Here is a 20361-nt window from a genome sequence, read left to right as displayed (position 1 = left end):
TCCTTAATTTTATACATGAACTAATATTGAAGCTGGCAAAAATAATTTTTTCATACCAAATCCCATCGACTGAATCACTTTTTGAGAAATACGAGGCATCTAAATCATGCAACTAAAGTCTAGAGAGATCTATTCATTGATAAGGATGAGAGAAAAAAGGTACAATCAATCAATCGCACTTGCATAACTTTTGTAGTAAAATTGTGAAAACTCAGATCATTGACAAGGGTAAACAATTTTCACAGCGCCATACAATCTTACTTTCGCCGACGTCGACGTGTCAAAAACAAACTCTTTCTCTCATATATATTTGATTTCAAATAATGCAGCCTGCCTCATATATAGTCCCACTGCAGCGCATAGCCATCACAAACACTACACTATGGGTTCTCTGAAGGAATTGTGTCCTAAAACAATCATTTTGATGTAATTATTATTGTAATTATTATTATTCAAAAGGGCAAGTTTATTGTTCATTGCTTATACTTAATATTTGATTGAACAAGGTCCAAGGAATATGAGTTAAAGAGAAAGTAATCTAAAGAGTTAGATGTGTGAGACATTTACTCTTTCACACTCTTATCCTAAAAGGTTCCTAGTCATAGGATTATCACTTGGACATTGATAATCCGGAAAGACTAGCACATACTATGTATTCTCAATATGGAGGATGATATGTCTCTTGTCATTTGTGTAGAGACACTAATACAAGTATGTGGGTGCTCTTAACTTAAAGAGTATACTGAACGCGATCATTAGAGTTCTTGTATGGAGTCTTACTTACATGTCAAACTTGAACTCTAAATTGCAATAATACAAATTAGTCCTTTGACCTGAGACACCATAGTTGTCTTATGAGTGAATGGATTATCTCTTGATGATGCAATAACATTGTGTCCCTTAATGGATATAATAGATGCATTCATTGGTATAATCAATTCGGTCATGGAGACATGTGAGTGTACAACAAGGAATCTCTATCCTTAAGTAAATAAGGTGTATGTTCAAAGATGTGATTCAATGAGTCTTTGGCCAAAGCATTGAATGAGATTTAAAAAGGAGTTTTTAATCACATTCTAAGAATCACATAAGAATGAAAATCACATTAGGGGATTGACATATCAATTCCATACCCCGATGATGTGATTTAGAACATAGTGTAAGAGAAGGACCGTATTGTATTGTAATTCCAATTGAATAGGTTCTTTGTCATTCTACATTAACTAGGGTAGTCATGATATGTTGCAAGACGTCACTCATGACTTGTGAAGTCCCCGAGGATTAATAAACATTTATTATCCTAATAACAAGGGAGAATCAAAAATGGAGTTTTTGATTCGTAAACAAAATAGAATGGTTTCTATAAACTTCACTGCCTTGTTAATTAGAACCTAAGAGATCGCACACCATATAAGTGGATCATTGAGATTATATATGAAGAAGATTAAACAAGAGTTGGTTATGAGCAAATAATTAATTAGATTTATTATTTGAACATAATTAGGATTTTCGGGTAAAACCGAACCTATTGGGCCTAAACGATTGTCGGGTTTTTTGGTGTGGACTTGGGCTTCACTAAATGAGATTTAAATGAAAGCCCAAGACACATTTTTAGTGCCCAATAACATGTATGGACCAGCCAAAATATTGGCTTTATGAAAGTCAATATTTTTCTTTTAGTAATTGGAGTTATTTCCTATTATATAAAAGGGAAAGCATGGACAAAGAAAAGTGTGTGTCTCCACACTATTATTTTCAGATTAGAGAGAGAGAAAGAGAGTTCTCTCTTGGTCCATTTTTCAGAAATTAAAGGAAAGAAGAACACTTGCATAATTTCTTCTTTTCTTTCATCTTTCTTCATCTCTTGATTCACTTGGTGAAGATCCTTAGAGGCCATATATTTTTGTGGCTTTACTTGTTACATCAAGGAGGAGATTACAAGCACAAGAAGGAGTATAAGAAGGAGTTCTTAATTCAAGGTGCTTCAAGGTGGAGGAAACACACACAAGGAGAGATCAAGGAGAGGAACTTTGGTGGTTCACTTGGATCGGATTAAAATCACGCTCCAAGGGTGAGTAGAACATAAACTCCCTCTTTGTTCTTCCTTACCATGCATGCTATGTTTATATACATATCACAATAAGCCAAGATCATGGGTTAAAGGAATGGATTTTATGTTTAGTTAGTAGTTTAATTGTTAAACTTATTCCGCACTAATTAAAAAGTTTTGAAATCCATCCATTCCTTCAATTGGTATCAGAGCCATTGGCTTAATTTTGATATGTTATAAACATGGCTAAGTATGTTTGTTGATGTGATTTTCTTAAGCTTAGAGTAATATGTAATTTAGATCATAAAATTTGCTTTATCATAAAAGTTATGAAGCATGTGATGTAAGGTAGATTTTATGATAGCAAGAAAAGGTTTCTAGAAATTACATGTAAGAAGTGGTTTAAGTTTTACGAAACTTTAATGCATATGAGATATGTATTAAGGGGTTCTATATGTTTCTTAATTAAAATGTTAATCTTAGAAACATGTTAGATGATATATGCTTTAGGGGATGCATGTTTTGGCTTCAAAGATGAAGTAAACAAGTGTTCAATGGAAGAACATAAAGCTGGAATTTTATTTCCAGCTTTTTGGAATATCTCTAAACTAGTTGTGAACTAGCTCATTTTTCCATGGTGTTTGCTCTCACTTTTGATCCATAAATTCATGAATTGTTATTTACCTAATAGTTAATGATGACATAAAATCATTTCCATGTTTCTCTCACCAAATAGTTGGTAGAGTTAGTCATCTTTATTATTAGTTTCTTTAAATAACTCTCCAAAAGTTGGTGATGCATGATGTAAAACATTATCTCTAAATCACTCACCAAAAGTTGGTGATGCATGATGTAAAACATTATCTCTAAAATCACTCACCAAAAGTTTGTGATACATGATGTAAAACATTATCTCTAAATCACTCACCAAAAGTTGGTGATGCATGATGTAAAACATTATCCCCTAAATTACTCACCAAAAGTTAATGATGCATGATGTAAGACATCATCTCATAAATCACTCAACTAATTTACTTGCTTAAATTAAAGTAATTTAGTGGTTAACTTATTTTGATTGAGTTAAATATGCTTGTTTAATTAACCTTATTAATCTTGGTTAATTAAAGGATGATTATGGACTATGGCCTAATATAATTGAGCATGAGATTGGCCGACTATTCATTTTGAATGAATGTGGTTATGTAATTAAAGTAGTTAATTCATTTGGGTTATGTAATTAATTTGATTAATTCATTTGGTTGTGTAACTAAGTAGCTTATTTAATTTATTCAAGTTTGATTAAATTTAAATGGGAGCTTGTATGCCCCTTATCCACTCTTGTAATCGAAGATGGAGGCACATGATGATGATCCAAAGAAGAAGTTTGAAGTCATCAAGCCTTGAAATAAGTTCAAGTGCAAAGTGTAATAGCTTAGCTTAGTTATTTAATTTTCGTAATCGTTACGCGTAATTAAAATCAACCACCCAAACATGACCTTGATCCAACATATTGGCTCATGTTGGATCAAACAACAAGTCCATAATCATCCTATGTGACCTATTATAATTGCATGTTCGTTGCACTTGATCAAGTAATTTTATACTTCCCATGATTCCATTTGAAAAATGTTTTTTGATGAAATCAAATTGTTTTTCCGAAAAACAATTAAGTGGGAGTATTTTATTATAGATCAAGTATAATGAAAATGTGATTACATTAGGATCAAAGCAAATGCAATGTGATTGTTATTAATGAGATTATTAAAGATGAGACCTTAAAATTCCCTCAAAGTGATATTAAGTTGAAAAACGAAGAAGACATTATGAATGCTTCTTTGTGGCCTTCCAACATTGTAATCTCCTATTAGATGTTCTTACATGTGAATATCATTCCGAACGGGGGTATTTCTTGCTAGGAGCATTAAAAAGAGGTTATTCAACATTTGATGTTGTAAGGTAGGGACAAATCTTGGTCAATATTCTATTATGATGAGATTTAATTTTTGATCCCTATACTTACATGAGATGATGGGTATAGCTTAACTAGAGTAATTTATCAATATCCTATTATGGTGAGACTTACTTACTTTAGAGGCCAAAGTTATGGATATTCACATTTGATGTGATTGGATAAGAGTATCCTCTCATGGAAATTAAGTTGACCTATAGTTCTATTATGATGCGGTTGGCTTAATGAAAATGAGTCTTCCATACTCACTAAGAGTTTTAATTTATACTCTCGAATTCCTTGAGGGATTTGGAATTTGTTAAAATAGTGAGAGGGTGCCATTTGATTCTTAAGACCCGAGTCACTTGGTTTTAAAATCAATCTCACTTCTTTTATTTTATGTTATGTAGACTGCAATATGTCAGGACATCCTATCACCAAAATTCTCAATGAAAATCGTCTTGAGGGCCCAAACTTCAATGACTGGCTCCGCAATTTGAAAATTGTATTGACATTCGATAAGATCGCTTATGTCTTACAAAATGCACCTCCTCACACTCCATTGGCTCAAGATGCAACCGATGAGCAACGTGTTGCTTATCAAAAGCATAAGGATGATGACACGCAAGCTAAATGTGTTATGCTTGCATCCATGAACTCACAACTTCAGAAGCAACATGAGAATATGGATAGCGCCAGTTCTATATTACTTCATCTCACTGAATTGTTTGGTGAGAGAAATAGAAATGTGCGATTCACAGCTGTCAATGAGCTTGTTAAGACAAAGCATGTGAGGGGTGCTCCTGTGCATCAACATGGTCTAAAAATGATAGGCCTTATTGAGCAAATTCAAGACCTTGGATTTGCACTTGATGCGGAGCTAGCTCAAGATCTTCTTCTATCCTCCCTAGATGATTCATTTTCTCAGTTCATAATGAACTATAATATGCAACAAATGGATCATAGTCTTTCTGATCTTCTCAATATGCTGGTAACAGCTGAGAAGCAAATCAAGAAAGAGAGTGGGAGTGTGGCCATTGTCGCTTCTTCTTCCAAGTCCAAAGGCAAGGGCAAAGGGAAGAAGAAACAAGTGGCAAAGCCTAAAGGAGCAGTCCAAAAGAAGAAGAAGAAGGAACAAAAGGAACCAAAAGGTGTTTGTTTCTTTTGCAACAAGGATGGGCATTGGAAGAGGAATTGCAAAGCTTATCTTGCATCCTTGAAGAACCAGTCTTCAACAGCAGGTATGATCAATGTGATTGAATCAATACTTACAGTTAATAATACTTCCACTTGGATAATTGATTCAGGTGCATCTCACCATGTTTGCACTTCGTTGCAGGACCTAGTGGGAGCAAGGAAGCTTAAAGCTGGAGAAATCACCCTACGTGTTGGAAATGGCACAAGAGTTGACGCCAAAGCCGTGGGGACTTATATTTTGAAGTTACCATCAGGAGATACATTGGAGTTAAATAATTGTCTTTATCTTCCTATATGTATAAAGAACCTTATCTCCATCTCCATGCTTTTGAAGGATGGTTATAGAGTAGTTTTTGATAAACTAAGTGGTTTTGTATCTATTAATGAACGCATGATATGTCATGCTAATATTATTGATGGTCTCTTTCATCTAGCTTTAGATGGTAGTATTAATTGTATGAAGGAAAATGCTTTGGGATCTAAGAGATCTCGGGAAACGGTTAACCCCATTAAGATGTGGCACCTTAAGCTTGGTCATCTTAGCCAAGATAGAATTCACAAATTATCCAAAAATGGATATTTAGAGTCGTTAGGATCTGATCCTATGCCTACTTGTGAGTCTTGTCTAAAAGGAAAAATGACCAAGTCACATTATGGTGGACAAAGAACAAGAGTTAAAGAACTCTTAGGCCTAATACATACCGATGTATGTGGTCCCATGTCCACTATTAGTAAAGGTGGATTCTCATACTTCATAACTTTTACCGATGACTATTCTCGGTTTGGATATATATACCTTATGAAGCACAAATCTGAAGCCTTTGAAATGTTCAAAGAATTTAAAAATGAAGTTGAGAAACAAACCGACAAGAGTATTAAGGCTCTAAGATCCGATCGAGGAGGCGAATACTTAAGCAATGAGTTTATTGATTATCTCAAACAAGAAGGCATTGTTTCTTCATTAGCTCCTCCTGGAACACCACAACTCAATGGTGTCTCTGAAAGGAGAAATCGAACTTTGTTAGACATGGTTCGTTCCATGATGAGCTATACTGATTTACCTATATCCTTTTGGGGATATGCACTTCAAACAGCAATTTATTTGTTAAATAGAGTGCCTTCCAAGTCCGTCCCTCTTACACCATATGAGATGTGGCATGGGAAGAAACCAAGTCTCAATCATATTAAGATTTGGGGTTGTCCAGCTTATGTCAAAAGACTAGAAGCAGGGAAGCTTGAAGCTAGATCAAGCAAGTGTTTATTTGTGGGATATCCTAAAGATAGTTTAGGATATTATTTCTATCAACCTGAAGAACAAAAGGTGTTTGTTAGCAGGAATGTCACTTTCCTTGAAAGGGACTATGTCCTTGATGGAAATGTTGAACAAATGGTAGAACTCAAGGAAGTGTCCAACAAGCCACAAACTAACACTTCATTTCCCGTTGAACAACTTCCTGAACCAACTATAACACAAACTCCAAGAATATCTAGTAGGATCCGGATACCTCCCAAGAGGTATGGTTTGTGTCATGAAAGCCTTGGGGAGTTAAATCTCCTTGGTGACAATGAAAACCTGCATGATCCTTCTAGTTATAATGAAGCAATGTCAAACGTTGACTCAAAGAAATGGCAAGAAGCCATGGAATCCGAGATTGACTCTATGTATACCAATCAAGTCTGGACTCTCGTTGACCCTCCACCTGGTATTAGACCAATTGGAAACAAATGGGTCTTCAAGAAAAAGATAGGCTCAGATGGTAAAATAGAAACCTACAAAGCTAGGTTGGTGGCAAAGGGCTATAAGCAAAGAGAGGGCATTGACTATGAAGATACGTTCTCTCCTGTTGCCATGGTTAAATCCATTCGGATATTATTTGCTATAGCTGCTCACTATGATTATGAGATATGGCAAATGGACGTAAAGACTGCCTTTCTGAATGGCAACCTTGAGGAAGAGCTTTATATGGATCAACCTGAAGGCTTTGCGTCTAGAGATGACATTCATAAAGTGTGTAAGCTTCATAGGTCCATCTATGGACTCAAGCAAGCTTCAAGGAGTTGGAACATCCGTTTTGATGATGCAGTCAAATCTTTTGGTTTCACACAAAACATGGATGAACCTTGTGTTTACAAAAAGGTCAGTGGGAGTGCTGTTGTGTTCCTTGTACTTTATGTAGATGACATCCTACTCTTTGGGAATGATGTAGGAATGTTATCTTCAATTAAAGTTTGGTTGTCCAAGACCTTCCTTATGAAGGATCTTGGAGAAGCTGCCTATGTACTAGGAATAAAGATCTATAGAGACAGATCAAAAAGATTAATTGGATTATCTCAATCCTTGTACATAGACAAAGTGCTGAATAGATTTCACATGGAACAATCTAGGAAGGGTTTTCTGCCTGTCAGACATGGCATTCACCTTTCTAAGAAAATGTGCCCACAAACGATTGAGGAAGTGCAAAAGATGAGCAAGATCCCATATGCATCTGCAATAGGGAGCCTCATGTATGCGATGCTATGCACAAGACCTGATATCAGTTATGGCGTAAGCATAACTAGTCGATATCAGTCCAATCCAGGTTTAGAACACTGGAATGCTGTTAAGAATATCCTTAAGTACTTGAGAAGGACTAAAGATTTATTCCTCGTTTATGGAGGTGGTGATTTGCAATCAGAGTTGCAAGTGGAAGCATACACAGACTCAGATTTTCAATCTGATGTGAATGACAGAAAATCCACATCGGGGTTTGTCTTCACCTTGAATGGAGGTGCAGTAAATTGGAGAAGCTGCAAACAAAGCGTTACTGCAGATTCCACTACTGAGGCAGAATACATTGCAGCTGCAGAGGCTGCAAAGGAAGCAGTTTGGATGAAAAAGTTCATCACTGAACTTGATGTTGTTCCTACCATTGAGTCACCGATTCCACTTTATTGTGACAACAATGGGGCAATTGCTCAAGCCAAGGAACCAAGGTCTCATCAAAAATCCAAACACATCGAAAGACGTTTCCATATCATAAGGGAGATTGTTAATCGTGGAGACGTTAACATTCTCAAAGTAGCATCTGTTGATAACATATCAGATCCATTCACTAAGCCTTTATCACAAGCAAAGCTAGAACAACATCTTGAGAAGATGGGTGTACGTTTCATGGCTGATTGGGTTTAGTACAAGTGGGAGATTGAAGGAATTGTGTCCTAAAACAATCATTTTGATGTAATTATTATTGTAATTATTATTATTCAAAAGGGCAAGTTTATTGTTCATTGCTTATACTTAATATTTGATTGAACAAGGTCCAAGGAATATGAGTTAAAGAGAAAGTAATCTAAAGAGTTAGATGTGTGAGACATTTACTCTTTCACACTCTTATCCTAAAAGGTTCCTAGTCATAGGATTATCACTTGGACATTGATAATCCGGAAAGACTAGCACATACTATGTATTCTCAATATGGAGGATGATATGTCTCTTGTCATTTGTGTAGAGACACTAATACAAGTATGTGGGTGCTCTTAACTTAAAGAGTATACTGAACGCGATCATTAGAGTTCTTGTATGGAGTCTTACTTACATGTCAAACTTGAACTCTAAATTGCAATAATACAAATTAGTCCTTTGACCTGAGACACCATAGTTGTCTTATGAGTGAATGGATTATCTCTTGATGATGCAATAACATTGTGTCCCTTAATGGATATAATAGATGCATTCATTGGTATAATCAATTCGGTCATGGAGACATGTGAGTGTACAACAAGGAATCTCTATCCTTAAGTAAATAAGGTGTATGTTCAAAGATGTGATTCAATGAGTCTTTGGCCAAAGCATTGAATGAGATTTAAAAAGGAGTTTTTAATCACATTCTAAGAATCACATAAGAATGAAAATCACATTAGGGGATTGACATATCAATTCCATACCCCGATGATGTGATTTAGAACATAGTGTAAGAGAAGGACCGTATTGTATTGTAATTCCAATTGAATAGGTTCTTTGTCATTCTACATTAACTAGGGTAGTCATGATATGTTGCAAGACGTCACTCATGACTTGTGAAGTCCCCGAGGATTAATAAACATTTATTATCCTAATAACAAGGGAGAATCAAAAATGGAGTTTTTGATTCGTAAACAAAATAGAATGGTTTCTATAAACTTCACTGCCTTGTTAATTAGAACCTAAGAGATCGCACACCATATAAGTGGATCATTGAGATTATATATGAAGAAGATTAAACAAGAGTTGGTTATGAGCAAATAATTAATTAGATTTATTATTTGAACATAATTAGGATTTTCGGGTAAAACCGAACCTATTGGGCCTAAACGATTGTCGGGTTTTTTGGTGTGGACTTGGGCTTCACTAAATGAGATTTAAATGAAAGCCCAAGACACATTTTTAGTGCCCAATAACATGTATGGACCAGCCAAAATATTGGCTTTATGAAAGTCAATATTTTTCTTTTAGTAATTGGAGTTATTTCCTATTATATAAAAGGGAAAGCATGGACAAAGAAAAGTGTGTGTCTCCACACTATTATTTTCAGATTAGAGAGAGAGAAAGAGAGTTCTCTCTTGGTCCATTTTTCAGAAATTAAAGGAAAGAAGAACACTTGCATAATTTCTTCTTTTCTTTCATCTTTCTTCATCTCTTGATTCACTTGGTGAAGATCCTTAGAGGCCATATATTTTTGTGGCTTTACTTGTTACATCAAGGAGGAGATTACAAGCACAAGAAGGAGTATAAGAAGGAGTTCTTAATTCAAGGTGCTTCAAGGTGGAGGAAACACACACAAGGAGAGATCAAGGAGAGGAACTTTGGTGGTTCACTTGGATCGGATTAAAATCACGCTCCAAGGGTGAGTAGAACATAAACTCCCTCTTTGTTCTTCCTTACCATGCATGCTATGTTTATATACATATCACAATAAGCCAAGATCATGGGTTAAAGGAATGGATTTTATGTTTAGTTAGTAGTTTAATTGTTAAACTTATTCCGCACTAATTAAAAAGTTTTGAAATCCATCCATTCCTTCATTCTCAAGAAGAGCTCCACCAACCCATCTTAAGCTCAGAACCAGAACCCGAATCCGTATCAGTAGCCTCCGCTAGTCACGGCGAGGAGTCATCTTCACTTGAGAAGGTACTATCCGACGCCCAGTTGCCGTGTTTCAAGAGGCTCCGATTGGCCACATGGATTGAACTCAAGCTCCTCTTCCGCCTTGCTGCTCCTGCCGTCTTCGTTTACGTCATCAACAACACTATGTCACTTTCCACACGTGTCTTCGCCGGCCACCTGGGTAATCTCGAGCTTGCAGCTGCCTCCCTCGGCAATAGCGGCATCCAACTCTTTGCCTACGGCCTCATGGTACGTATATCTAACAAAAGATCGAACATCCTACGACTCTCACTTCTTTAAGGCCTATTTGGAATTGTTTTCGTAGAAAAATCTGTCTTTAGGAACACTATAAAGGGTTACATAAACGTAAATTTCATTATCTGAAAGTGCTTTTACCATTTCTAAAAGAACACCTTTGGACTTACTTTTATTAATTTGTTCTCTTTTTCTTTTTCTTTTTCTTTTTCTTTTTCTTTTTCTTTTTCTTGTAGTTAGGTATGGGAAGCGCGGTGGAGACTCTATGTGGGCAAGCCTACGGTGCCCACAAGTACGACATGTTAGGCATATATCTCCAAAGAGCAACCATAGTCCTAACCATCACCGGACTTCCACTTCTTGCAGTCTTCATCCTATGCAAGCCCTTATTGCTTTTAATCGGAGAATCATCAGCCTTAGCCTCTGCAGCCGCAGTTTTCGTCTACGGTCTGATCCCACAAATCTTCGCTTACGCTGTCAATTTTCCAATCCAAAAGTTTCTCCAGGCCCAGAGAATTGTGCTTCCAAGTGCCTACATATCTGCGGCTACGCTTGGGGTGCATTTATTGCTAAGTTGGGTGGCTGTATACGAGTTAGGTTGGGGGTTGATTGGTGCCTCGTTGGTTTTGAGCTTGTCTTGGTGGATCATTGTAATTGCTCAGTTCGTCTACATTTTGACAAGTAGCAAATGTAAGAAGACATGGAGTGGGTTTAGTTTGCAGGCGTTTTCGGGGTTGTGGGAGTTCGTGAAGTTATCGGCTGCATCGGCTGTGATGTTGTGCTTGGAGGTGTGGTACTTTCAGGTGCTAGTGTTGATTGCTGGCTTACTAAAGGACCCTGAGCTTGCTTTGAACTCTTTGGCTGTATGGTAAGAAACTAAAGTACTCTTAACTCCATTCAATATATATAAATATATATATATATATATATATATATATATATATATATCACAATGCTAACAAAGAAGGACTTTAGAGTTGATTGATTATTACATGCAATAAACTTCTCTAATGAATTTACATAGTTCGATATAGTAGGGATTGGCGTGACATTACATTTTCATCTTATATAGCTAGGAATATAGTACGCGACACTGAATGGTCACAAAAGGACACAAGCTAATTAGCTAGTCATCTTCTACTATGATAGAAACACGCACACATATATGGTATGAGAAACTCCTACAGTTAATTAATTGTAGCGCGCTTTCTGTGGCCCATGCCTATCATTTCTGTCCAGCTAACTTTACTATAGTGTTTGAGATGAATTTAAGTCGTTTGCCACTTGCCAGTGCCGTATACTGGTCCACCAAAAGTTTCTTCCATGGCGTAAGGATTAATTAATAGTGACCATTCATACCACATGCGGTTCACCTAAAGAATTTAATTACAGACAGTAAACGAGCATATTTTTACCTTTGCTCTAAAAGGAAAAAGGAAAAAGGAAAAAGGAAAAAGGAAAAAGAACAAGAAGAAAGAAGCGTCGAACAACTCATTATAAGAATCCTATTATATATGTTCATTCGTACACTTAACATGTCTATAAGCTTAATCCATGGTATGATTCATCTTGTGCAGCATGGCGATAAATGGAGTATTGTTCATGGTTTCAGTTGGATTTAACGCAGCTATAAGGTAAGTGATAAATTTTCAAAACTATAAATATCATTGTTAATTTGTTAATGAACATATATATGCAGTGTGCGAGTAAGCAACGAGCTAGGTGCTGGGAATCCAAAGTCTGCAGCATTCTCGGTTGTGATAGTAACACTAGTGTCGTTGGCTATTGCTATAGTTGAAGCCGTCATTGTGCTGTTGCTCCGCGATGTAATCAGTTATGCCTTTACCAGTGGCGAAACTGTTGCCGAAGCAGTCTCTAAACTCACTCCGTATTTGGCCGTCACTCTAATCCTTAATGGGATTCAACCTGTCCTCTCGGGTTAGTTCGCGAGGAGTACTCTTAGAAGAGTTTTATGAATTCACTATTCTTTTACTCATTTCTTATTCAAGGTTATCTTTCGAAAATGACATGCATCTTTCGGCAGGTGATGTATGGCAGGATATATATGCCGCTTTCAAATGAGTAAAAGAATTTTTAAACCTATCTTTTGTTTTTTCCCAAAAAAAAAAAAAAAAAAAACCTTATCTTTTGTTCCTTTCAAGTGCAGAGGAGTAGCAAATTTGGAAAGAAAGTTATATACGAATTGATATCTAGTAGCTAGAGTCAACATATGACAACTGAGCAATCATTTCACTTAAATGTCATCATTTGTATGTCAATATTAATATATAAAAAAATGCTATAACTACAATCTAAAATTTAGAGGCGAGCATTTACTTTGGAAAAATATAGACTGGTGACAATATTTAAGCGGTGGTATTGAATCCTCCGTTGTGATCGATTTGCATATCTCTGATCACTGTTTATTGTAGGGGTGGCTGTTGGGTGTGGATGGCAAGCCTTTGTGGCATATGTGAATGTGGGATGCTACTATGTGGTTGGAATCCCATTAGGCTGTCTTCTGGGATTTAAGTTCGATCTTGGTGCTCAGGTACATACTTTATGCACTGCATGCATATTCTTCAGTCAAAGATAACCAAAAAAGTTCACAACTTAATATATGGATGCAGGGAATATGGTCGGGGATGATAGGAGGAACATTGATGCAGACCATCATCTTATTGTGGGTAACATTTCGTACGGACTGGATTAAAGAGGTAATTAATTACATATATAAATGACTTGAATATATGGAAGCTTTACTTGGATTAGCGGATTAGCCCTTTCCCTCCATTTCCTATTAATCCCTACCCTTTTCTGTCCAGTCTTAGTTCACTAAATTAATATTAATTCACTTACACAGCGGAATAAGCTAGGTGATATATTTTGTTGTGAGAATTGAATGGATCGGTTGTTTCAGGTGGACACGAGTAAAAAGCGTTTGGAAAAATGGGACGATTCTAATAAACAGCAGCAGCAACCTCTTCTCAAAAGCTGATCAATCAAATTGATCGAAGGCACAAGTTTCCAACAATCAGTTTGCTAATCAACTTGATTTGATTAGTAAGAATACCTGAAACCCCAACCCCCCCAGCCCAAAAAAAAAAAATTGTATTGCATAATAAGATTATATATTGCATGAAATAAGCTAGGATGAAATTAATCAATGAGATGATTAAAGGGCGTGCGTGCATGCCAATATGCCAAGCATGAAGGGAGGGAAACAATACATCACACAAAGAGAGTGGCAAGCTACTGAGCTAGCATGAACTTTATGTGCCTGTAATTCTAAGTTATAAGCTCATCTGCTCATGCTTTCCCATGGACATCCATTAATCGCAACTCCTGAAATTTCATAATATATACATTTACCGAATGTAACTTCTTGAACCGTAAGAAATAAAAGACTTATTCCTCCAGTTCATCGAAAAAAGAAAAAAAAAACATCTTGACAACGTGTTCATTCTCCCATGGACACTATTACAGACCGGCAATAACATTTCAAATTAACCATGTATTGTTATTCATATCGTTGTATAGCAATCCCAAAAATATGATACGCACACACGATCACATTACTTCCATTACAGAAACAATGATACAAATTAATTAGCCTAGATAGTTGATACATGGGCAGTGTAGCTAGCAGAACCAAACCATATGGCGCACATATATTTGACGGCGCACATTTGACTAGGATAACTGTAGCAGGAAAATTTGTAAATTATAACTGTAGCAAGAAAAATTGCAGGGTGTCAAGGAAGCTAGGGGCCAAGTCACAACTCACAAACTATTGTCTTAAACATAATCAACTAGGATAACTTCCTGTATTGTGAAGTTGGTGTCTTCAGTAGTTTTTATGCATTTAGTTACATGCACACAAAACTATGTGTGCTTCCGATTGTAATTGTTTACTTGGGGCCCTAATATGATTGCCTGGAATTTTTTTTTTCTTGCAGATACTATTACAAGTCCAAGTACAGAAAATTTCTTATGGAGAATTTTTCATGATAAAAATCATTGTCGAGCTATAATAAGCCCCTTCAAGTACTCATGTAATCAATTTGAAGACAATTCTAATCTAGCTAGCATGTTCTATATTTGAAAACCAGTTTAATTATCCTATGATTTTGTAATATGAAGTTATTTAATTGATTGACGAAGTGGTGTTAGCTCAGTGGTTAGAGCACCCACTACCTAATATCCACGTCATGGGTTCGAGTCACCATGGGGGTAGGAGTGAAATCTTTTGAGATCCTCTTTAAAAAAAAAAAAGTTATTTAATTGATATAATTTACTACATGAATATGCTTTTGTTTACTATGCTTAAATGAAAGGGTTTAATTGAGAGCATTGTTTATTAGAAGTGTGAATGACATCTTTTACGACACGCAAAATGGTTTTTTACGACACACAAAATTAAAATTGTAAAACATCTTTCATGGCGCGCAAAAGAGTGTTTACAACGCGCAAAAATATTTTTACGGTGCAAAAATATTAAGAGAGAGGACAGTCAACAATGAGACAGTACGGCCGGCATGGTATCATTGGTATGGAAGACTCTATTTTTTTTTTTTTTTCTTTTTTTTTTTTATAGGATTGCCTTGAGGGAGTACGTTGACTTTTTTTTGGCAAAAAACTATGAATAATTTGGGAACATATCTGCTATCCCATTACTTTCCAACCAGGCAAACCCTCACACGGATAATGAATATTGTATGGCACTTCAATACATAATGCAGCCATGTTATGGGTTCCATCTAACCATGTTAGATAGATCCATATATACTGCAAAGAAGGAGTCCTATAGAGCCATTAGTATAAAGGTCATACATAAAAAAAAGTAAACAAAATCAGATTAAGAACTAGGGTACTCTAAGAACTATGCTATATACTATCTATGGAAACAATTTAACAATTTATAAACACCAGAATTTCCAAACCAAGCTGGTATATATTTCTGAAAATGATGGAGAAGAAAGTTTAATTAAGAGGTACAACACAAATTTAGAGTGCAAGTGAACAAAGGTTGAAGGCTGGCAATGGCTCCTCTCCGCGGCCAAACAAGCTCTTGCAAGTTTTCAACTGCCTAAACACTTGTTTATAAACGACAACTCTCGCTGCAGATATATTTAGCAGCATGCTCTTCCTCAACTTCTTCAATCTCATCCCGAACTTAACCTTCAATTTCCGTATTCTAATCTTCAAATTGGAAGGCCTTCTACGATAGTCGGCTTGCTGCATCACTTTGTAGACCAAGAACTGCGCTCGTCGATGAATGACCTCTTCCGGGTCTTCCTTATCGATCTTCGAGTACCCAGTACGCTTCCTTACACCAGCCATTGAATTTCCTTCCAATAAAATCCAGCAGCACTGTGCTTGAGAGTTGAGAGAGAGAGAGAGAGAGAGAGAGAGAGAGAGAGAGAGAGAGAGAGAGAGAGAGAGGTGTTGTGTATTGTGTAAGCTCAAATGGTGTCAAGTGGAATTTATAGAGGGGATTGAAGAGTTGGTATTGGAGGTGGTGTATAATATAGGAGGGTCATATTTGGTGATGAAGGATAGCATGTGCGCTACTAATTTTAGTAGACAATTTAATACAATTTTAAATAATGGAGGAAAAACCTGCAGGCATTGAGCTGGCCTTTTACATCGATCATCAACATGTTGTGAATTAATTAATTAAAACCTGCTCTCAAATAAGAGAGGATGACATTAGAAAAACTTCCTCTCATTGATTACAATTTGCAGTAGCTAGAAATAATCACCAGATAATTAGGTATTCTGTTAGCAAATGACCAGATATTAGGTTTATGTAATTAAATGAATTATATAAAGGGTTAACAGATCGGGACCTTAGGGTTTGGATCAGATGCCAATGAGGAACAGAATTAATAGTTGATTAAAGAAAGGGAAATGCAAAGACATATATGTCTACGTAAACCATGTGGTAATTAAGGTGATCAATTCACAAAGCAACGATATATTGTGACTGGTATTGGGAATGAAGTTCAGAGCTTAAGTAGTTCATGCATTTACTTTAGTACATGTATTAGTACAACATTGAAAAATGTGTAGCTTAATCAAAATCATCAGCGTTTATATAGGTACATGAATGTGGGTGTGAAATCTTGTTAGAGATGTGGCCTAAAGCGCTCTGTGATGATGATGTAAGTTGAGTAGTTGATGATCCAGAAATTACTCGTCATGATGTCAAGATAATGTAGCCACAACCGTGAGGCAAAACAAATAAGTTAGGGTTGTATGCATCCGGAATCGGTGGTATGTTTTATGCATGATCCGTTGCATGTCATGTTACTTGTTGTTAGATCTAATATGTCACTAAATCGGCATCATAGCATGTTAACCTACATTTGAAATTTTACGATCAAATGTTCCGATCATATATGAGCAATATCGAATTTGACTTGTCAATCCACCTACATATCCATTCTATTATTCGGATAATCAACTTAAGTAGTAATTTTCGAAATAATTATAATTTCCAAATATAAACAAGCACACCGTCAAATTAGTACAATGGAGCTGGGAAAAGTTGCAGGCTGGCTGGCCATGCCGGCGGCCATTAGTGAGATGGCCTTTGAAGTCAAATAGGGTAGAGAGAAAACATGAGGCTTGCCATGTATAGAACAGACAGAAATCTCCACCGGCATGAAGGATCTTTTTGAAAAAACAAATTGAATATCGAGTCAAAAGAGAGTGTGATGGCTTATTGGCTTTGAAATATATATACAAGTGGTTTCGCAGTGCCTTTACAATTTTCAAGTCAACCCTGAGCCCTAACCTCCACCGGCCTCGATCTGCCTGACAAGAGCAACAGTGACAACTTTAGTATTATTATAATTCAAGCCTGAAAATTATGTAAGTGTATTTATATATCTGTCGTATGTATTAGAAAAAGATGACGTTTCGTCCATTAATGGTGAGTATATTAGAACACCATGCTTGCATAATTGCGTTTAATATTTTGGCGCTTTTGTTTGATAGTTTGTTTTGGTTCAATTTCATACGTCTTTCCCTCCACGATTCTTTTCTTATAGCTAGTGATATAACAATTAGTAGTTATTCATTTGGTGTGAGCTAAGCTTCCATGATTTCATATAAAAAAATTGCAACTGTTTTACTGTAAGTAAAGAGACGTAAATAAGAAAAAAAAATTATATATATAAATAATGATATTTAAGTTTAAATCTTGTTAAAAAAAAATGGCATAGCTCTAAACTTACCTAAAAAAGAAAGGGAAACAATCCCCGGAGAAGGAGAAAAAAAAAAAAAGGATACTAAACAAGCCCAACTGTTCAAAGCCCTGCCCAATGCATTTCCAGGCCAGTTGCAAATGCCCAATTTTCTTCAAGAAAGGCCCGCTGTCAGGGCCTACAACTCTTCAAGGCCCACTTTCCTTTTTCCTTTTGTCTTTCCTTCTTTCTATCAAAAATTGATTTTTTTTTTTTGAGAAGGTATCAAAAATTGACTACAATTTTCTTCACCATTAATAGATGAATAATTGTAATATGGAGTTTAGGCTCTACGTTCCCCTTTGTATTCTGCAATTTCATTAATCAAGGCTTGAGGGCAGCCGCACCAGCCCATTTTCAAAAAAATAGATGAATAATTGAACCCTAGTTGGCGACTAGGCCTGATGAAAAACCATAAAAGAATGACAGGGAGGATGGAAAAACCATATTCTCCTTTTCTCCACGTCCCAAAAACGCCATGAAGCAATTTTTTTTTGTCACAAGGAGGGTCTTAAAAAAAACCCAAACACAATAACACAAAAAAAAAAAAAAAAAAAGCTTAGTTGGAGGTCTAACAGAAGACTGAGATCATCAAAAAATGCAATAATAGGTTGGGGAGGAGGGGAGTCAAATACAAAAACACCATAATCATGTTCAAGGCCCGATTTAGCAAGAGAATCCGGAGAGATTTTTTTAATTTTTATCGCTAATATTTCAATGAAGTATTAAAACAAGCCCTAAACTCGTGATAAAAGAAAAGAAAGAAGAAGAATAGAAAAGCCCATATCCCACTTTTAAACCTCTCACATCTCCCAATGACTACCAAATCCATCCAAGAGCTTCTCAATCTCCTCAATCCTCCTCCCTCCTCCTCCGCCGTCAAGCCCGATATTCCGGCCACGACCGCCCGCCCTCCTCCACCGCCGCCGACGACCTCCGACGCCGACGCCGACACCATCTTCATCCCCAGCTACTCCAGCTGGTTCTCCTTCGACCGCGTCTACCAAACCGAGCGCCGATCCCTCCCGGAATTCTTCAACTCCCGCTCGCCGGCCAAAAACCCTAACCTCTACAAGTACTACCGCAACCACATCATCAAGCACTACCGCTCCAACCCCGGCCGCCGCCTCACTTTCACCGACGTCCGCAAAACCCTAGTCGGCGACGTCGGCTCCATTCACAGGGTCTTCAATTTCCTCGAGGCTTGGGGTTTGATCAATTACGCTCCCTCGATCAAGTCGCTGAAATGGGAGGAGAAGGACGCGAAGTCCGCCGCCGCGCACGGCGGCGGCGCTCAGTCACCGAAGCCCGGTCCGAAAGACGCTTCTGCCCCTAACAAGGACAAGAAGAGGACCTGCAATGGCTGCAAGTCTCTCTGCAGCATTGCCTGCTTTGTTTCCGAAAAGGTATCCCTCATTCTTTCACTGCTGTAATTGGATTTGATTAATTCGATTTTCGTGGCGAAAAAGACTTGAATTTTGATGTGTTAGTGTAATGTTGTTTGGTTCAGTATGATATGACTCTATGTGCAAGATGTTATGTTCGTGGGAACTATCAGATTGGTGTGAATTCTTCGGATTTTAGAAGGGTTGAGATTAATGAGGAGACTGGGGATGGTTGGGCAGATAGAGACACATTGCATTTGCTAGAAGCACTCATGCATTATGGTGATGATTGGGGGAAGGTTGCACAACATGTTGGTAGAAGCGAGAAGGAATGTGTGGCTCACTTCCTCAAGCTTCCTTTTGCTGATAAACCGATAGATGATTTGGATTCCGAGAAGTTGGATGGTAGTGGTGTGAGTCCGTTGAAGGAGGGGAATGGGGATGATGAGGTTGGTTGGGAGAGTAAGAGGATGCGTCTCACGCCTCTTGCAGATGCCAGCAACCCGATCATGGCTCAGACTGCGTTTCTGTCTGCTTTGGCGGGTGTAAAGGCTGCAGAAGCTGCTGCTCGTGCTGCTGTGACAACCCTGTGTGAGGCGGATTATGAAACAAGTAGGATGAGTGTTGGACCTCGGGGGGTGAGTGGGGGTGATGCTGTGTCGAATGGAGACACTGAAGCTAGACTGAATGCAATGGGAGGCGCTTTTGTGGATGCGAATTCGGAGCTGGAGAAGGAGGGGCTGGGTGTGGAGAGAGCAATTGCTGGGATTACAGAGGTGCAGATGAAAGAGATTCAAGATAGGATTGTTCGTTTCGAGGAATTAGATTTGCAGTTGGAGAAAGAAAAGCAACAACTGGAGCAAATGAAATCAATGCTGTTTGTGGATCAGCTTACGCTTTTGTCTCATAAGAGATCTGCACCTAAAACCAAAAGCTAGAGGAGGATGCATTAGTAGAATGCAAACACGGATGGACTTTATGTAGTTCATGTATGTTCTTCCAAGTAGACCGATGTAGTATTATTAGCATTTTATTGCAAACTCGCATTATTCAAGGAGAGACAACTTTGATTCTCAGCAGAAAGCAACGTCTGCTTTGCTTGCCAATACCTAACTGCAAGTAGGCGACATTCTTCAAGTCTGAAATTCAGT

The 20361-nt window shown here is 37.3% G+C and overlaps 3 protein-coding genes across 3 annotated transcripts; 2 read left to right on the top strand and 1 right to left on the bottom strand.

Annotated features, from left to right (window-relative positions):
• Positions 1-349: 349 nt before the first annotated feature.
• On the top strand, positions 350-14692 carry LOC133729886 (protein DETOXIFICATION 40-like). Its single transcript, XM_062157509.1, has 8 exons — positions 350-392; positions 10241-10566; positions 10809-11440; positions 12150-12206; positions 12272-12510; positions 13005-13123; positions 13203-13289; positions 13493-14692. The coding sequence occupies exons 1-8, from the start codon at positions 383-385 to the stop codon at positions 13568-13570; spliced, it is 1548 nt and encodes a 515-aa protein (XP_062013493.1). The 5' UTR covers positions 350-382; the 3' UTR covers positions 13571-14692.
• Positions 14693-15579: 887 nt separating this feature from the next.
• On the bottom strand, positions 15580-15915 carry LOC133731456 (uncharacterized). The gene has a single exon (XM_062158821.1). It carries the CDS (start codon positions 15913-15915, stop codon positions 15580-15582), a length of 336 nt encoding a protein of 111 aa, XP_062014805.1.
• A 2656-nt stretch (positions 15916-18571) lies between these two features.
• Positions 18572-20347, top strand: LOC133729883 (SWI/SNF complex subunit SWI3B). The gene is made up of 2 exons (XM_062157507.1): positions 18572-19231; positions 19336-20347. Exons 1-2 carry the CDS (start codon positions 18641-18643, stop codon positions 20146-20148), a joined length of 1404 nt encoding a protein of 467 aa, XP_062013491.1. The 5' UTR covers positions 18572-18640; the 3' UTR covers positions 20149-20347.
• Positions 20348-20361: the final 14 nt, after the last annotated feature.

The sequence above is a fragment of the Rosa rugosa genome, chromosome 2 (assembly GCF_958449725.1).
Source record: "Rosa rugosa chromosome 2, drRosRugo1.1, whole genome shotgun sequence".
Lineage (NCBI taxonomy): Eukaryota > Viridiplantae > Streptophyta > Magnoliopsida > Rosales > Rosaceae > Rosa > Rosa rugosa.
The sequence above is the reverse complement of the archived record's forward strand: the minus strand, read 5'-3'. Positions and strand labels throughout refer to the sequence as shown.